Source organism: Oryctolagus cuniculus, chromosome 7 (assembly GCF_051225735.1).
Source record: "Oryctolagus cuniculus isolate XC-2025 breed Fujian yellow rabbit chromosome 7, ASM5122573v1, whole genome shotgun sequence".
NCBI lineage: Eukaryota > Metazoa > Chordata > Mammalia > Lagomorpha > Leporidae > Oryctolagus > Oryctolagus cuniculus.
Window position 1 is genome coordinate 102,718,988 of NC_142873.1, and position 17,576 is coordinate 102,736,563.

The following is a 17,576-nucleotide window of genomic DNA, read 5'->3' on the forward strand; positions in this document are numbered from 1 at the left end:
AAGCTTCTGGCTCCTGGCTTTGGCCTAGCCCAGCACTGGCTATTGCAGCCATCTGGGGAATGAACCAGCAGATGGAAGATCTCTCTCTGTATCCATCCCTCTCTCTGTAACTCTTTCAAAATAAATAAATAAATTTTAAAAAAAAAAAAAGAACATTGTTGGGCCAGCTATATCATTCTCTCAATTCAGTGAATTCCTTTTTTATTTTTTTTATTTTTGGACAGGCAGAGTGGACAGTGAGAGAGAGAAAGAGAGAAAGGTCTTCCTTTTGCTGTTGGTTCACCCTCCAATGGCCGCCGTGGCTGGCGCACCGCGGCTGGCGCACCGCGCTGATCCTAAGCCAGGAGCCAGGTGCTTCCTCCTGGTCTCTCATGGGGTGTAGGACTCAAGCACTTGGGCCATCCTCCACTGCACTCCTGGGCCACACAGCAGAGAGCTGGCCTGGAAGAGGGGCAACCAGGACAGAATCCGGCGCCCCGACCGGGACTAGAACCCGATGTGCCGGCGCCGCAAGGCAGAGGATTAGCCTAGTGAGCCGCGGCACCAGCAGTGAATTCCTTCTGATAAAGGGCGAATAAGGACACCTTGGGCTAAGCGAGACAGATGAGAGACTGGATGCCGCTTTTATATTTTAGAGGTTTGGTTTCAGTGCTTGCTGTAAAGTGTAAAAATAGGGAAGTTTATTGAGTAAAAAGTGATAGTTTTCTTTTACCACAATTTTGTGATCTTTTTGTGTTTTTGCATTTTTTATAAAAATGGGAACTATTTTATGTTTTGTTCTGTGACTTTCTTTTTTTTCTTTGTAAATCTTCCAAACCATAGAATTCTTACAGTAATTATATTTTTGTCTATATTTTTCCCTCAGTATATTGTAGTACTGTCATTTGTTTTATCATTTCCTTACTGGTAAACATTTTGATTGTTTGTAGTTTATTATCATTGTAAACAATGTTGCAGTGAACAACTTGCATGCAAAGTTTCAAATCTGTATTCACCAGATGTCCCTTCCCTCCCCCTCCCCCTCCCCATCCCTTCCCTTCTCTCTTTCCCGCTCTCTTTCTTCATTTGGCAGAGTGACAGAAAGTGAGAGAGACAGAGAATAAGAGAGAGATCTTCTCTCTGTTGGTTCACTCCCCAAATAGCTGCAACAGCCTGGGTTTGGTCAGGCTCAAGGCAGGAGCCAGGAACTCCATCTTAGTCTCCCATGTGGGTGGCAAGGACCCAAACACTGAGCCATCATTTGCTGCCTTCCACAGATGCATCAGTAGGAAGCTAGATCAGAAGGAGAGCAGCTGGGACTAAAACCGGCACTCTGATATGGGTTGCTGTGCAACAATGCTGGCCCCAGATGTTCCCTTTTTAAAAAAAATCCACTTTGGAGAGATGGATGAGAAGTGGGTAGCTAGAGCTGATTCAGAACTGCGGCTTTAGGTTCCTCCCTAAAGTAGTGGAGGGGTGAGTTGAAGTTCCAGACTATTTTCCCTTTGTCATTCTTTCTTCTTCCAATCTGGTGAAATAAATACATAGAAAAGTTCAAAGTCCAATTATGTATAGCACAATCCTTGACCTTGCCCTATACTCATACTTCAGACAATGGGATAGAATTTTATACCACCATCAAACTATAGGTCAGAGAAATGTCTCAGAAATGTGAGGAGTTAACCACACTTATAAATCTGCCATACTTCCTTTTATCTAGGAGCTGTTGATCCCAAGAAGCACCAATTTTAAATTTTATTTACTAATCAAGAAGAATATTGAGGCTAATTTAAGATACAATCAATTTTGGGAGTTATTCCAATTTTAGATATGTCATTATGTGAAAAAAAAAGATGTTAGAACTTATAGAATGTGACAGTTGTAACTAAGATTCTTGAAAAAAGGTAAAATAAGGAACAAAGCATGGAAAAGCCAAACAAAAAAGTCATTATAGAGCAAAAAATAGATAAAAGGAGAGAAAAAATTGCCTGTGATTGGTGTAGAAAAGCATAAAGAGAATATGAAAGCAACAAACTAGATCTCTTTAGGATGAGCTGGGATGATAGTAGAATAAAATGAAAAGGAGATTTAAGCCAAAGGAGATAAATTGAACATTAAACAATAGTATTATAAAACAAATAATAACAAAAACAAAAAGAGACGATGTTGCTGAAAATTAAATTATTTAAAAAATTTCTCTAGTTCTTACACTTTGCTTTTTTTTTTTTTTTAATTTCACAGATAGAGTTAAAACAGTGAGAGAGAGAGACAGAGAGAAAGGTCTTTCTTCCGTTGGTTCACTCCCAAATAGCCACTATAGCCAGAGCTACGCCCATCTGAAGCCAGGAGCCAGGTGCTTCCTCCTGGTCTCCCATGTGGGTGCAAGGGCCCAAGCACCTGGGTCATCCTCCACTGCACTCCCAGGCCACAGCAGAGAGCTGGACTGGAAGAGGAGCAACCGGGACTAGAACCCAGTGCCCATATGGGATGCCGGCGCCACTGGAAGAGGATTAACCAAGTGAGCCACGGTGCCGGCCCCACAATTTACTTTTGTTTTTAAATATTTCATTATTTACTTTGAAGAGATGGAGAGACACAGAGAGGGAGAGAGCACTGCCATCTACTGATTCAGTCCTAAATGTCCTCGGTGGTCCTGGGCCAGGCATGGGGCCAAAACTGTAAGCCAGGAACCCAACCCAGGTCTCCCACATGAATAACTGGAACCCAACTATTTGAGCCATCACCACTATCTCCCAGGGTCTGCATTAGCAGGAAACTGGAGTCAGAAGTAGTGCCAAGTGTCAAACTCAGGAGTTGAGGTGAGTGTCAAACTCAGGAACTCTAATATGGGGTGCTGGCATCTCAACTGGTTTCTTAACTGCTAGGCCAGATGCCTGTCTTTGAAAATTAAATTCTGACAGCTCAAAGTAAATACAGTGGACGAAGAGATTAAAGGAATTAAATAAACTGTAGGTATGGAGGATAAGTGTGATTCAACATAGGGATTTTGGTGTTTCATGTAAACAATGTCTCCAAATTATTACTGTAACAGAATTCAAAATATGATAGGGTCTGGTGCTGTAGCATAACACGTTAAGCTGCCACCTGCAATGCCAGCATCCCATATGGGCACCTGGGAAAGCAGCGGAAGATGGCCCAAGTCCTTGGGCTCTCGCACCCATGTGCAGGAGACCTGGAAGTAGCTCCTGGCTTCTGGATTTGGCTTGACCTGGCCCAGCCCCAACCATTGTAGCCTTCTGGGGAGTGAACCGGTGAATGGAAGATTTCTTTTTATCTCTTTATTTCTCCCTCTGTCTCTCTGTAACTCTGCCTTTCAAATAAATAAAATAAATCTTTAAACAAAAAAAGAAGAAAAATTCTCTCTAAAGCAGAACTGAATCTATAGAAGAAGAGTAGATTATAAGAAAAATTGATATAGAACAATCATTAACAAAAATCCTGATGAAACTTTTCAGCTTCAGTTTTTACTACATTTGAAGGCATCTGGGCAGAAAAGGGATGAAGTCAGCCTGGCTTTACATTATTTTCATGTATCTTGATATTTCTGAAGCAAAGAAAGCATGGGCTGATAATATGTCAGCATAGTAGTCATTCAGATACGAAGGCAGCTGAGGATATTCTCAGACATAAAAGAACTCAAGAAATATGACAGCAGTAGCATTTTTTTTTAAAGATTTATTTATTTTACTTGAAAGTCATAGTTACACACAGAGAGAGAGGGAGAAGCAGAGAGAGAGAGAGAGAGAAAATCTTCCATCTGCTGGTTCAGTCCCCAAATGGCCGCAAAGGCCGGAGCTGCACTGATCTGGAGCCAGGAGCCAGGAGCTTCTTCCAGGTCTCCCACATGGGTGCAGGGGCCCAAGGACTTGGGCCATCTCCCACTGCTTTCCCAGGCCATAGCAGAGAGCTGGATCAGAAGTGGAGCAGCTGGGTCTCGAACCGGCGCCCATATGGGATGCCGGCACTGCAGGCGGCAGCTTTACCTGCTACACCACAGCGCCGGCCCCAGTAGCATGTTTTTTTAAAAGATTTATTTATTTTTATTTCAAAGTCAGAGTTATACAGAAAGAGAAGGAGAGAGAGAGAGAGAGAGAGGTCTTCTATCTGCTGGTTCACTCCCAAGGTGGCTACAATGGCCGGAGCTGTGTCAATCTGAAGCCAGGAGCCAGGAGCTTCTTCTGGGTCTCCCATGTGGGTGCAGGGGCCCAAGGACTTGGGCCATCTTCCACTGCTTTCCCAGGCCACAGCAGAGAGCTGGATCAGAAGTGGAGCAGCCAGGACTCGAACCAGCACCCATATGGGATGCCAGCACTGCAGGCGGTGGCTTTACCAACTATGCCATAGCACCAGCCCCTAGCATCTTTTTGGAAGAAAAATATTACTTGAAAGTGAAATCCATTCAACAAAAGGATGAAAGGATAAATTGTACTATAATGACTAGTGTGTTACAGAATGCCAGGAAAAATTATGAATTTGTAGTTCAAATGGAAAAATAGTATATTCTGAAAGTTTATGCAAGCCAAATTTTCTTTTAAGAATAAAGACAAGTGGCAGGTATTGTTGTGTAGCATTTTAATCCACTACTTGGGATGCCTACATCCCACGCTGAAGTGCTGCTTCTGTTTCTCATCCACCTTCCTGATAATCATCCTGGAAGATAGCACAGGGCTCAAGTGCTTGGGCTCCTGCCACCCATGTGGGAGATCTGAATGAAGTTCTGGGCTTCAGCCTCACCCAGCCCTTGCTATTGCTGGCATTTGGGAAGTAAACCACTATGAGGGAAGAAATCTTTCTCTCCTGCTCTGCCTTTCAAATAAATGAAAATATAGGAGCATTAACTAAAAAGAATAAAGACAAGCAATGCTTACTTATCATATATTCATGGAGTGTTAAACACATAAGAACTCTTCAAACACATGATACATTGACAGTGAAATTCAGCCACCCAAATAGTAAGTATGCAGACTTCAGATAGAAGACAGGTGTAAGCCTTCCATCCGTTTAAATATATACCTAATATCAAACACCTAGGAAAATTGTGACAGCACAATTGAAAGTTATTAATCATAACAGAAAAAATAATAAACCAGGAGGCAGAAGGTATGTAATTTTTTTATCTAATATCTGGAAATCAGTACTACTATCTAAATTTAAAGCATATAGTTAAACAGCATACAGACACAAAGAAATCAACTTGAAAAAGTGAAATCTTTTTTCTTCTTTCATTTTTCAGATTATTGAATGTTTTAGAAGTAATAGCTCCCTTCAAGCACTTTAACAAGCTTAGAGAGTTTGTTCAGATGAAGCTGCCTCCAGGCTTTCCTGTAAAATTAGGTAAGAGAAAAAGAGAAAAATGTAAACTCATGTTTGTGTATATTATAAATATGTAGCTGTTTATTAACATTTAATAAGTCATATTTTAAGGGAAAATAGATTTCCTAGTTGCTTATATATTTGTAAAGTATTTCTAAAATTATATGCATTGATATTCATATTTTGTCAGATGTACAAAATGCCTGTTGAGGGTTCAAATTCCACTTGATCTAAAGTAAATATAAAGAGGGCTGCGCGCTGTGGCATGGTAGGTAAGCCTCCTCCTGCAGCACTAGCATCACATATGGGTGCTGGTTTATGTCTTATCTGCTCCTCTTCTGATCCAGCTCTCTGCTGATGGCCTGGGAAAGCAGTGGAAGAAGGCCCAAGTGCTTGGGCCCCTGCACCTGCATGGGTGACCTGGAAGAAGTTCTTGGTTCCTGGCTTTGGATTGGCCCAGCTCCAGCCATTATGGCCATTTGGGTTGTGAGCCAGTAGATGGAAGACCTCTGTCTCTCCTTTGCTCTCTCTGTAACTCTGCTTCTCAAATAAATAAATAAATAAATAAATCTTTAAAAAAATAAATGTAATAGATATGAAAATATTTCATAGATAAAGGTAAACCAATGATGTAATGTAATAATATTTTTAATAGGAAATAGGGAGACTGTAGTTTAGCCCAAATCTGTAGCATCCTGTGAGTTTCTGCATAGTGGGAATATTTCAAAATAGTAGTCATATTTTTTATTTGTTAGTCTTAAAGATTTTAACTTAATTTCATCTGAAGTCAAGAACTTTAGAAACAGTAAGATATCATTTTTTGCATATACTTATCTTTTTAACTTAGAAAACTGGTTACCGGAGACTAATAAAAGGTGCTTAATAGTTTAGGACTTTAGGCTTAGATTTGGTATGAATTTTAGGTTTAGGAGTGCCTTCAGTACCATGCACCGATCTAGCCAAGCAATATTTAATTAGTGGTTGTGCTGTGGTCGATATCCTTCTAGAGATGAGAGACAACAAAAGTTTCTGCTCCCTTGGTGTTCACATTCTAGTGGGAGAGAAAACTCAATAGAGCAACTATAATCTTTATATTATTCTTGGATATATTTCAATATTTTCAAAACTACGTCTCAGGATAAGTAGGCAAACATGTTTACTATCAGAAATAACATTTTCATTGTTAAAAATTAAGCCAGATGGTCTCAATTTTCCAAACTTGGGAGTAAGCATTAAAATGGATGATAAAATGATTTTGAAATGTCATTCTAGTTCCTCTTTACCATACAAAAAGCACGGGGAGCCCAGTGTCTACTTAAAGAAATGAAGCAGTGGAAAATGGTCCTTGGCCCTTGCCACTCACTTGGGAGACCTGGAAGAAGTGCTTGACTCCTGGCTTAGGCCTGGCCTAGCATTGACTGTTGTGGCCATTTAGGGAGGGAACCAGTGGATGGAAGACCTTTTTCTTTCTTTCCCTCTCTCTGTAACTCAGCCTTTCAAATTAATTAATAAAATTCTTAAAAAATTTCAAACCCAAATCAACATCATGGTACAGTATAGATTTTTATGCAAAATAGATATTTTTATTATATGGGAAGAAAAAATAATCTACAGTACTTTTTTGCAGAAATTTCTCTGATGAAAAGTTACATTCTTCTTCTTGTTGTTGTTATTATTATTATCTTGAGAGGCAGAAAGAGAAAATGCCAGTGAACTCTGGTCTATTGGTTCATTCTCCAAATGCCTGCAATGAGTGACTGGGGTTCGGTTGGAGCTAGAACTAGGAGCTCTGAACTCAGTCCAGGTCTCCTAAGTAGGGAGCAGGAAGCCAATTTCTTTAGCCATCAACTACTGCCTCCTAGTGCCTACACTGACGAGAAGTTGGAGTCTGGAACTGGGAATCAAACCCTGGAACTCCGATTTAGGATGAAGATGTCTTAACTGCTGGGCCAAACACCTACCACAGAACTACAGTCTTTTTCTTTCTTTTTTTTTTTTTTTTTAAGATTTATTTATTTTGTTTGAAAGACAGACTTACAGAGAGAGGTAGAGCTAGAGAGAGAGAGGTCTTCCATCCACTGGTTCACTCCCCAAATGACTGCAACAGCCAGAGCCGAGCTGCTCTGAAGTCAGGAGCTGGGAGCTTCTTCTGAGTCTCCCATGCGGGTACAGGGGCCCAAAGGCTTAGGCCATCTTCTACTGCTTTTCCAAGCCATAGCAGAGAGCTGGATTGGAAGTGGAGCAGCCGAGACTTGAACCAGCACCCATATGGGATGCCAGCACTGTAGGTGGCGGCTTTACCTGTTACACCACAGAGCTGGCCCCAGAACTACATTCTTAAAAAGGGGTGGATAATCTTGCTTGTATACTTAAAGTTATGAGGAATTTGTTCAGCTATTCTCTTATTTTCTTTTTGAACCAATCCTGTAAAATACCATTCCTGGGTTGGTTTAATTTTCCATCATTTCTGTTTCTATATTTAGGATAAGAATCATAATTAGGAGAAAATTATAAAAATTTGAAAATTGTCATTAACATAAGTTTTTAAAATCAACCAGAGCTTTAAATATTGATTAGATATGATCGTTTTCTGATTTGATTTTCTCATTCTTCTCAAAGGCTAAATTTGAACCTCTTTTATCAACTCTCCATACTCTCTTACTATTTCCTCTTACAGTCTAATCAGATCATTTTACTTCCTTCATTACAAAAACAGCAATCAGAAATGGGACCTCTCTCACTGTTCCCAAACATCCTATGTGGAATTTCCTGCACGAGGCCTTTCTTCTCCTCCATCTGTTCTCAGTAGAAGTGACGCCAGTCTTCATAGCTTGAATGATCTCTTCATTTGTACTATTAATCTATTGTCTTCCCAGCTATTTTAAAAGTTTGCTGGGGGTGGGAAGTGTTGTGGTACAGCAGGTTAAGCCATCATTTGGGATATCCACATTCTGTATCAGAGTTCCTTCAATTGAAACCCATCTGTGCTTCTGACCCTGCTTTCCAACCGGGCTTCCAGCTATTGTGCCTTGGAGGCAGCAGATGACCCAAGTATCGGATGCCTACCACCCATGTGGAAGACCCAAATGGAGCTCCCAGCCCCTGGCTTCAGCCTGGCCCAGTCCCTGCTGTTGCAGGAATTTAGGGAGTAAATCAGTGGATAGAAGATCTCTCTCTCCTCCTTTCAAATAAATAAAAAAATAAGCATTTAAAAATTAAAGCTTGCTGTGTCAGTTATGCCATATTCCTTTACATTTTACCTCCCTTTTCTACTATTGATGTTTCCTTCTTAATTGCTAGACTTTCTCATTTTAGATTCAACCAACTGAAAAAAAAATCTCAGTAATTTACCATATCCAAAACCTACTTTAATCTTTGCTTTCCAAAGCCAAGGTATTTTAAAGTTTACTAATCTCTCCAATCTTGCTTCCTATTTACAATTATATTTTAAATGGGTGAGGGATAAAGGGATATAAAGGGAAGCAAGATTTCTCTATTTCACTTGAATTGGTATTTCTGTATTTCACTTGAATTGGTAAAATGATGACACTATACCTAGGTAAACAGTAATGAAGCTGTACAAAGAGGTACACTCAGAAACACTATAAATAAAAATGAAGTTATAGGAGCTGGCTTGGGCAATCTTCTTCTACTGCTTTCCTGGGCCACAGCAGAGAACAGTGGAAGTGGAGCAGCCAAGATAAGAACCGCTGCCCATATGGGATGCCAGCACTGTAGGCAGCGGCATTACCCACTACCCCACAGCACCAGCCACATCATGGATTGATGATTTCATTATTACATAATATTCTTCCTTGTCTCTGATAATTTTTTTATCTGAAATCTTTATTTAATTTTATTATAATCAGTCCTGCTTTCCTTTGGTTAAATTTGCATTATATATTCTTTCATCCTTTTATTTTAATCTGCTTGTATCATTATAATTGATATGAGTTTCTTGCTGACAGAATTGAATCATAATTTTAAATCTTCTCATCAAAAACCCTTCAGGCTAGGAAAGAATGAGAGATATAGTCCATGTCTTAAACAAACAAAAAAAAAAACTGTCAACCCACAATAGTGTACCCTGAAAAGGTCTAATTTCTGAATGAAGGTGAAATAAAGACCTTTCATAACAAACAGAAATTGAAAGAACTTGTTACCACTTGTCCAGCCTTATAAATGATGCTTACAGATCTGCTACAGAGTTACTAACTTTTATACCAAAATCACAGTCCATAAAAGGAAAAATCAATAAATTGGATTTCATCAAAAGTTAAAAACATGGTTTGCTCTCAGAAAGAAAGACTTGGGTAAAAGTAACAAAACACAAGCTATGGAGGGGGAGAAGATATTTTCAAACCATATATCTTAACAAAAGTCCAATACCTAGAATAAACAAATAACTCTCATAAGTCATCAAAAGCCAATTAGAAAAGGGTAAAAGACACAAAGAAATATTTCATTAAGGCATATATAGATATGGAAAATAAGTACATGAAAATTATTCAGTATTATTAGCCTTTGGGGGTATGCAAGTTAAAACTATGAGGAGATACCATTATATATCTAATAGAATGGGTGAAATAAAGTATTGTGACAACAACATCTTAGTGAGTGAAGATGTGGAGAAACTTGATCACTTGTAGTATTATGATGGTTTACATTGGTACAGCCACTCTGGTAAGTGTTTTGGTTTCTTTTTTTTTTTTTTTTTTTTTTTTTTTAAGAAATTCTGGTGTTTTATTGCACATTAAAGTGACTATAGATAATGATAATGAACTTAAATTTTTTTTTATTTTTTTTTTTTATCAGTGTTTTGGTTTCTTAAAAACTAAAGGTACAACAACTACCATGTAACCAAGTAGTTGCACTCCTAAGCGTTTATTCCAGAAAATTAAAGATTATGTTCACACAAAGACCTGTACACAAATGTTCATTTCATAGCAGCTTTATTTGTAATAGCTGAAGAATTACAATTTTCAATAGATAAACTACAGTATATCTATAGCATGGACTACTCTTAAGCAATAAAAAAAGAATAAATTGTTGATACATGAGAAGCAGCCTAGATGAATAACCAGAAAATTATGATGGGAAAAGAAAGCCAGTCCCAGTGGTGACATCCTATATGATTCCATCTATGTAAAGCGCTTGAAGTAAAAAATATAACAAAACAAAAACTAGAGAAATGACGAGTTAACTGGGGTCCAGGAATTAAGGAATGGATGAGGCACAGGCATAATGGATGTAAATGTGAGGGATTTGACACGAGGCAGTGTGTGGTTCTGGGAATACTCTGAAACTTTTCTGTTTATTTTTTTAATTTGAATTCTTAGCAGATTCTTTGTGATTTATAGATACAGATCTATGAATGTAATGGTATTTTCTTCCTCCTCCTCTCTCCTGCTCACCCTTTTTCTCCCCCACCCTTTTTGTATTTTTGTTGTTGTTTTTAAAATGGAAAGATGGGGAATGTTGAACCAGTGGATGTGATCTCTTCCCTGTCTCGCCCTTCTGCCAATAAATAAACCAACAATTTTTAAAAATTAATACTGACTTTTGTTTTAAGCTTTCATTTTTGAAGCCCGGCCTCCAGGTGATCTGCAGGAAGGGTAGGGGGCGGGGTGAGAAAGGAGATGGCAGCTAGGGCAGTAGTGGTGAGGATGGCAAAGGCAGGAACCAGGAAGAGACTGGCAGAAGCAGCAACTCCAATGCAGCAATGGCCCCAGCAGCACAGGCCATCGTCAATACGAAGGACAAAATCTTAGAACCAATAAGAGTGCTTTAAGTTGGCTAGAAGAAAGAATGAGTTCTCAGAATTAGTATCTTTCGCTTGGGGCCAGTGCCGTGGCACAGTAGGTTAATCCTCCGCCTGCAGCACCAGCATCCTATATGGGCGCCGGTTCTAGTCCCGGCTGCTCCTCTTCCAATCCAGCTCTCTGCTGTGGCCTGGGAAAGCAGTAGAAGATGGCCCAAGTGCTTGGGCCCCTGTACCCCCATGGGAGACCAGGAGGAAGCTCCTGGCTTCTGGTTCCTGGCTTCGGATTGGCGCAGCTCTGGCTGTTGTGGCCATTTGGGGAGTGAACCAACGGAAGGAAGACATTTCTCTCTGTTTCTCCCTCTCACTGTCTGTAACTCTACCTCTCAAATAAATAAATAAAATCTTAAAAAAATTAGTATCTTTTCTGTAAGTCGTTAAGAAGTGCATTAAAGATTTATATATGTATTGGAAAGTCAGAGTTACACAGAAAGAGAAGAGGCAGAGAGAGGTCTTCCATCCGCTGGTTCACTCCCCAGTTGGCCTCAATGGCCAGGACTGCGCAGATCCAAAGCCAGAGCCAGGAACTTCCTCCAGGTCTCCCATGTGGGTGCAGGGGCCCAGGGACTTGGGCCATCCTCCACTGCTTTCCCAGGCCAATGCAGAGAGCAGGATTGGAAGTGGAACAGCTGGGATATGAACCTGTGCCTGTATGGATGCCGGCACTGCAGGTGGTGGCTTTACCCGCTATGCCACAGCGCTGGCCCCGAGATAACATATTTTAAAATTATATTACAGTAAAGTATGCTTAATACTTCATCAAATAATTAGTTTAACCAGTAAAAAGCAAAAAGACCCTAGTTTAATGAGAATATTGACAACAGCTATAAACAATAATTGAATGGAAAAATGGACATTTCACCCATATATAGTAAATTTTGAAGTAATCGCAGATCATTAAAACTATAGTAGTATAACATTCTTTTTTATTATTTAAAAAAATTTTTTTTTGACAGGCAGAGTGGACAGTGAGAGAGAGAGGCAGAGAGAAAGGTCTTCCTTTTGCCATTGGTTCACCCTCCAATGGCCGCGGCGGCCAGCGCATTGCGCTGATCTGAAGCCAGGAGCCAGGTGCTTCTCCTGGTATCCCATGCGGGTGCAGGGCCCAAGCACCTGGGCCATCCTTCACTGCACTCCCGGGCCACAGCAGAGAGCTGGCCTGGAAGAGGGGCAACTGGGACAGAATCTGGTGCCTCTACCGGGACTAGAACCCGGTGTGCTGGTGCCGGTGGAGGATTAGCCTACTGAGCCGCAGTGCCGGCAGTAGTATAACATTCTTAACATTGGTTTAACAAAGGCATAAAATTTTACAAAACTATATTTGCAACAGTACTGACAGACATAGACGTTTGTTTTTTGTTTGGTTTTTAAATTTTAGTTCCCACTTATAAGGGAGACCATGTGGTATTTGCCTTTTTGGTAATATTCTTAATCTTTTCCTGTATTGCCAATGTTCAGATTTTGATATTGTTTTGTTTATAAGAAGCTACTGTTGGGGGGAAATTGGATAAAATATTCAAGGGATCTTTCTGTATTATTTCTTACAGTGGCCTGTAAATCAATTATTATCTCAAAGTAAAAGGTTATCTCAAAGTAAAAAGTTTACTCACTCCTTTCTTAGTCCATTGTAGATTTTCTTTCTCTTCCACTCTTACATGCTTATTATTGATATTCGTATGGTTAAATCTAATGGAAACTTTCTGTTTTTCTCTTAACTTTTGGCAAGATTTGACTCTCTTGAGGGGTCGTCTTTCAATGAGTGATTCCTGGAGCATGTCTCCTTTTTTGCTTTTGTCAGTCTAGGAGACTTTCTCAGTACTTCTGCTAAAACTTGTTACATTCCTACTCCTGTCTCATCCCCAGTAGTTTTACATCTTCTCTATAGTAAAAGGCAAAGTCTTTTCATTGGCCTAAACCCCACCTTTAACTGCCTGTTTCCTGTTTGACCTCATCTCCTGCCAATTTCTCCCTCCTTCCCTTGGTTTCAGTGACACTGGCTTCCTTGCTGTTCCTAGAATAAACCAGGCATTTTCCTTTGGGGCCTTTTGTACTTGTTCCTTCTGTTTAGAATTTTCATCCTCTAGGCAACATCATGGTTGTTATCTCAGCTCATTGCTGGAAGATCATCTCACTGAGTTTTCTTTGGACCAGCAACTCTTACCCTATTCTCTATCATGCTTTACTTTTCTGTAGATGCTAATCACTGTTACTTTTTATGTATTTGTTAGCTGTCTCTCCCAACTAGACTTTAATCTCCATAAATATGTGAATTTCATTTTTTGTTTACTGACTTGTAGCCAATGCCCTTAACAGGGGTCAGCAGACTTTTTCAGGAAGTTAGTAAATGTTTTAGGCTTTGTAGTCCATGATTTCTGTAACAACCATTCAGCTCTTTTTGGAGAATGAAATTAACTATAAGCAGTAAGTAAATGAATGGATATGTTGTATTCCAAAACTATTTATGCACACTGAATTTTGACTTTCATGTAATTTCACTTCATGAATATTATTCATTTTTTTCTTCAACAACATGAAAATGTAAAAATTTTTCTTTGCTCACAGGCCAGGCTGTGGGCCTTGGTTTGTTGAATCCTGGATTAGAATCACACCTACATATAGAAGGCACAAATGAATGATTTTTTTTCTCCCAAGAAATAACTGGAAACCTATTAATTCTTATATTTATTTTTGTGTTTAATGTAGCTTTGTTCTTATACAAGAACATTATTTTCTGTAATAAGCAGTTGGCCTGTAGTAAACTGAATTTAAAATGTCCTTTCCCTACAAAGACACCTGAGACAGCATTCATACATTCCTTTCATAGTGTTTGGAGACTTTGAGAGTTCATTTTATAAATTAAATTCCTGAGGCTCTTAAGTAAAATGATTTGCAGAAAGCAGAACCCAGGTTTTATGATTTATGCTCTAATAATTCATATTAGCAATAAGACTAACCAGAAAGATTACTGTATCTGCTTATTTTTAATGTCAGATTTTAGTCAGAAATGTGTTTCACTTAGAACACTGTTTGGCTAGGGTGGTGTGGTATTGTTCCAACTCTGATGAGTCCATTTTTACCCCCACATATTTATGATAGATTGCTTTTAGTGTTTTAAAACAAAAATGATTAATTATTTCACTTGGATTACTAAAAATGAAAAATGAGCTCAAAGAGTCAGAGTAATATGTATACCATAATCTGAAGAAATATGTCAGGATGCAAAACTATAAAATATAGCTGTTCTTTTGTCCCAAGGGAAAAAAAATAGAGTGATGGAATTGGCATTACATTCTTAAGACTGGTGGAAGGGATTTGCTCTTGAATGTAATTCACATGACTCAGTGTCTGTACCTCCTCACTAGAACCCAAACCCTTCCCAAGAGCACATAAATACTTGATATGAGCCATAAGTTTGAATTTGTCTGGTCTCTGAGTAATTTTTTTTTTGAAATTTTAAAGCATATGTCGGACATATGATGCTTTTTAGTCTACAAATCGATTAACAATTGATTTTACAGTATTATCATTGTTCTCTCTGTAGATATACCTGTGTTTCCCACGATCACAGCCACTGTGACTTTTCAGGAGTTTCGATATGATGAATTTGATGGCTCCATCTTCACTATACCTGATGACTACAAGGAAGACCCCAGCCGTTTTCCTGATCTTTGACTGACTGGAAGATGATGCCACCTAACCCAGGAAGGAGAATGCAGGGACCCCAGAAGTGAATCCAAATAGAAGGGACAAGTGCTTTCCATGAAGAAAAGGGAATTACACATTGAATTGACACATCAGTAACATGATAATGAAATGGGCATCTAATAAGAATTTCAGCAAGTTTTCTGATGTGCCACTTTCAGTCTTTTTAAAAATATACTTACTATAAGTGTAATAGTTTGACACCTTAATGACCCTAAGACCTTCATATGTAAAGCAGCTATGAGTGCTGTGATTTGTTTTTAAAAATTTTTACACTTCTTTCTTGTTGAAATATATATGCATATAAATATATCTATATCTATATCTATATCTAAAACACTCCTGGACCATTAACATAAATTAAATGTCTTAAGAGATATGAAGCCCTTTTAAAGTTGTCATCTTATATTCAAGGTGACATTTATAAATAGTCCTTCAAACTTTGTTTTCATAAAATGTAAACTATGTAACATTATGTATAGTTCAGTAATTTGAATGTTTGTTCAGTATAATGAACTAGAAGGAATGCAATTTTCTGTAGACGAATGAACCAAATGGTAACCATTAAACAATTGCATTTATATGTTGCAATACATTTCAGAAGGAGCGTTCACTCTGCAGGGAATAAGGTACCTCCTTTAGCACCTTAGTGCAATTCATTGTGGTGCTATTTGTTTTTACCTGAATTCTTTCTTCAATGGAAAACGTTTGTTACTAATCTTCCTTTCATAGAACCTCTATTTTTTTCCTAAACTTGAGTTTCAGAGTCCTTGTTTTGTTCATGATAAGGTACGGTTAGCATGCTTAAACATAGTCCTCTTCCAAATCTCAGCACTTTAAAACAAAATCCAAATTTTTAAACTTGCTTCCTAGTAAGTGCACATCAGTCTGATTATTTTGTTTGTTTTTAGTGGAATATGGATGCACTGATGTCAGTTTTAAAAAACAGTCTACATGTTTTAGACAACCCTACACAACATATTTAAAGCTTTCAAAATATGATAGTAACATTTTATATGCTAACAGACTATATTTGTTACAAGTAAAAGTCCAAAAGCATATACAAGAATGGTGATTCCTATTGTTTATTTTTTTTTAAATCACAGGAAAATATTTATGGATTTTAATTGTCTCCAAAATGTCAAAATCATGTATTACTCACTTTTGCAACTTAAAATTTTTCATATTTATTCCAAGATGGTTGGACGGTCCAAGAATGAAAATAAATTAGGGAGAATAATGTGTAACAGTCATAAAGTGTCATGTTGTATTAAAGAGCTAAGCTAAATGTTTTTAAAATGTATCTTGATGAATGTGTCAAGAATGCATCTGTCAAGTTTTTTTTTTTTTAGAATGATCAGCAGTTTCAACTTTTTCCAGGGTTTTAGATAATTTCAAATGAATTTAGAGACCTTTATTGAAGAGATGATTTATTAAAAAAATCCAAACAATCAACCATAAGAAAATTTTTATAATAAACATCTTTAAAGCTGCATCACCCATACTGATACATACATTGCATTTGTTGACATTTGATTAAATATATTTTGTAAGGAAGAAAAAAGTCATAGTTAAAAATTCAAAGACTTCATTATTACCATATGTGGGCCTGTTGAATTTTGAGGAAAGAATTGGTAAACTCAGACTTGCCTTTCTGAATAGAAGTAGATCCCTATTATTTACAAAATGGTTAGATCAAGAGAGAGAATTTGAATCATTGTGTCGATCAGTGATTTTAGGAAGTTTGAGAATCTGAAAGACAGTGATGACAAATGTCTTTAGCTCCCATTATTTTGTTGGAATGTGGTATACTTTCAGGACTATGTTGCAGATTTTTTTCATAAGTGCAGACAACTTAGGGAGGAAAAGTAGTAAGTTGTAGCTTGGGATTTATCAATTTCCTAAAAGCTGTGACTATTTTACTGGAGTACAGTGGTGATAGGAAGACTTCTGAAAACTTTGCACTTAAGTTTTGTTTTTAAGACGTGTCTTTTTCTTTAAAGAGTAGTTGAAACAGATTATCCATTTCAAAATGTCTTTAATCACAAAGAACAAACAAGTGTCAGTATCTTGTAAGAATAATGATGGAGGGGTTGGTGCTGTGGAGTAGTGGGTAAAGCCGCCGCCTGCAGTGCCAGCATCCCATATGGGCACCAGTCCAAGTCCTGGCTGCTCCACTTCTGATCCAGCTCTCTGCTGTGGCCTGGGAAAGCAGTGTGGTGCTGTGGTGCAGTGGGTAAAGCTGCCGCCTGCAGTGCCAGCATCCCATATGGGCACCAGTCCAAGTCCTGGCTGCTCCACTTCCTATCCAGCTCTCTGCTATGGCCTGGGAAAGCAGTAGAAGATGGCTCCAGTTCTTGGGTGCCTGCACCCATGTGGGAGACCCAGAAGATGCTCCTGGCTCCTGGCTTCGTATTGGTGCAGCTCAAGCCATTGTGGCCAACTGGGGAGTGAACCAGCGGATGGAAGACCTCTTTCTCTCTGCCTCTCCTTTTCTCTCTGTGTATCGCTTTCAAATAAATAAATAAATTTTTTTTAAAAATGGTGGAAAAAGTCAATGCAAATAAACTTTTCACAATATCAGATTTTTCAAAATTACCTTTTAATCCAATTAATGAAGCTACATACAGTTATAAGTGAATAGATCACAATATGATATATTTCATATCAAGATTTGTGATATACGTACATAAAATTTTATAGGCCTTGCATTTGTGATTTTAGAACGTTTTCAAATTGG

General features: G+C 38.5%; 1 protein-coding gene across 7 annotated transcripts in view; it reads left to right on the forward strand.

Moving 5' to 3' along the window:
• ANKRD13C (ankyrin repeat domain 13C) overlaps window positions 1–16,338 on the forward strand; it is a 132,245-nt gene extending 115,907 nt beyond the window's left edge. For 5 of the 7 annotated variants that reach the window (XR_016237282.1, XR_016237283.1, XM_070078281.2 and 2 more), the window contains 2 exons: window positions 5,234–5,334; window positions 14,676–16,338. Coding sequence is in view for 5 of the 7 variants with exons in the window: in XM_070078281.2 (XP_069934382.1) it covers window positions 5,234–5,334; window positions 14,676–14,806 (232 nt within the window). In the remaining 2 variants the exon portion in view is untranslated. The remainder of the gene's footprint in view (window positions 1–5,233; window positions 5,335–14,675) is intronic. The other 2 variants (XM_002715925.6, XM_008265068.5) reach the window with 2 other exon arrangements.
• The last annotated feature ends 1,238 nt before the right edge of the window (window positions 16,339–17,576 follow it).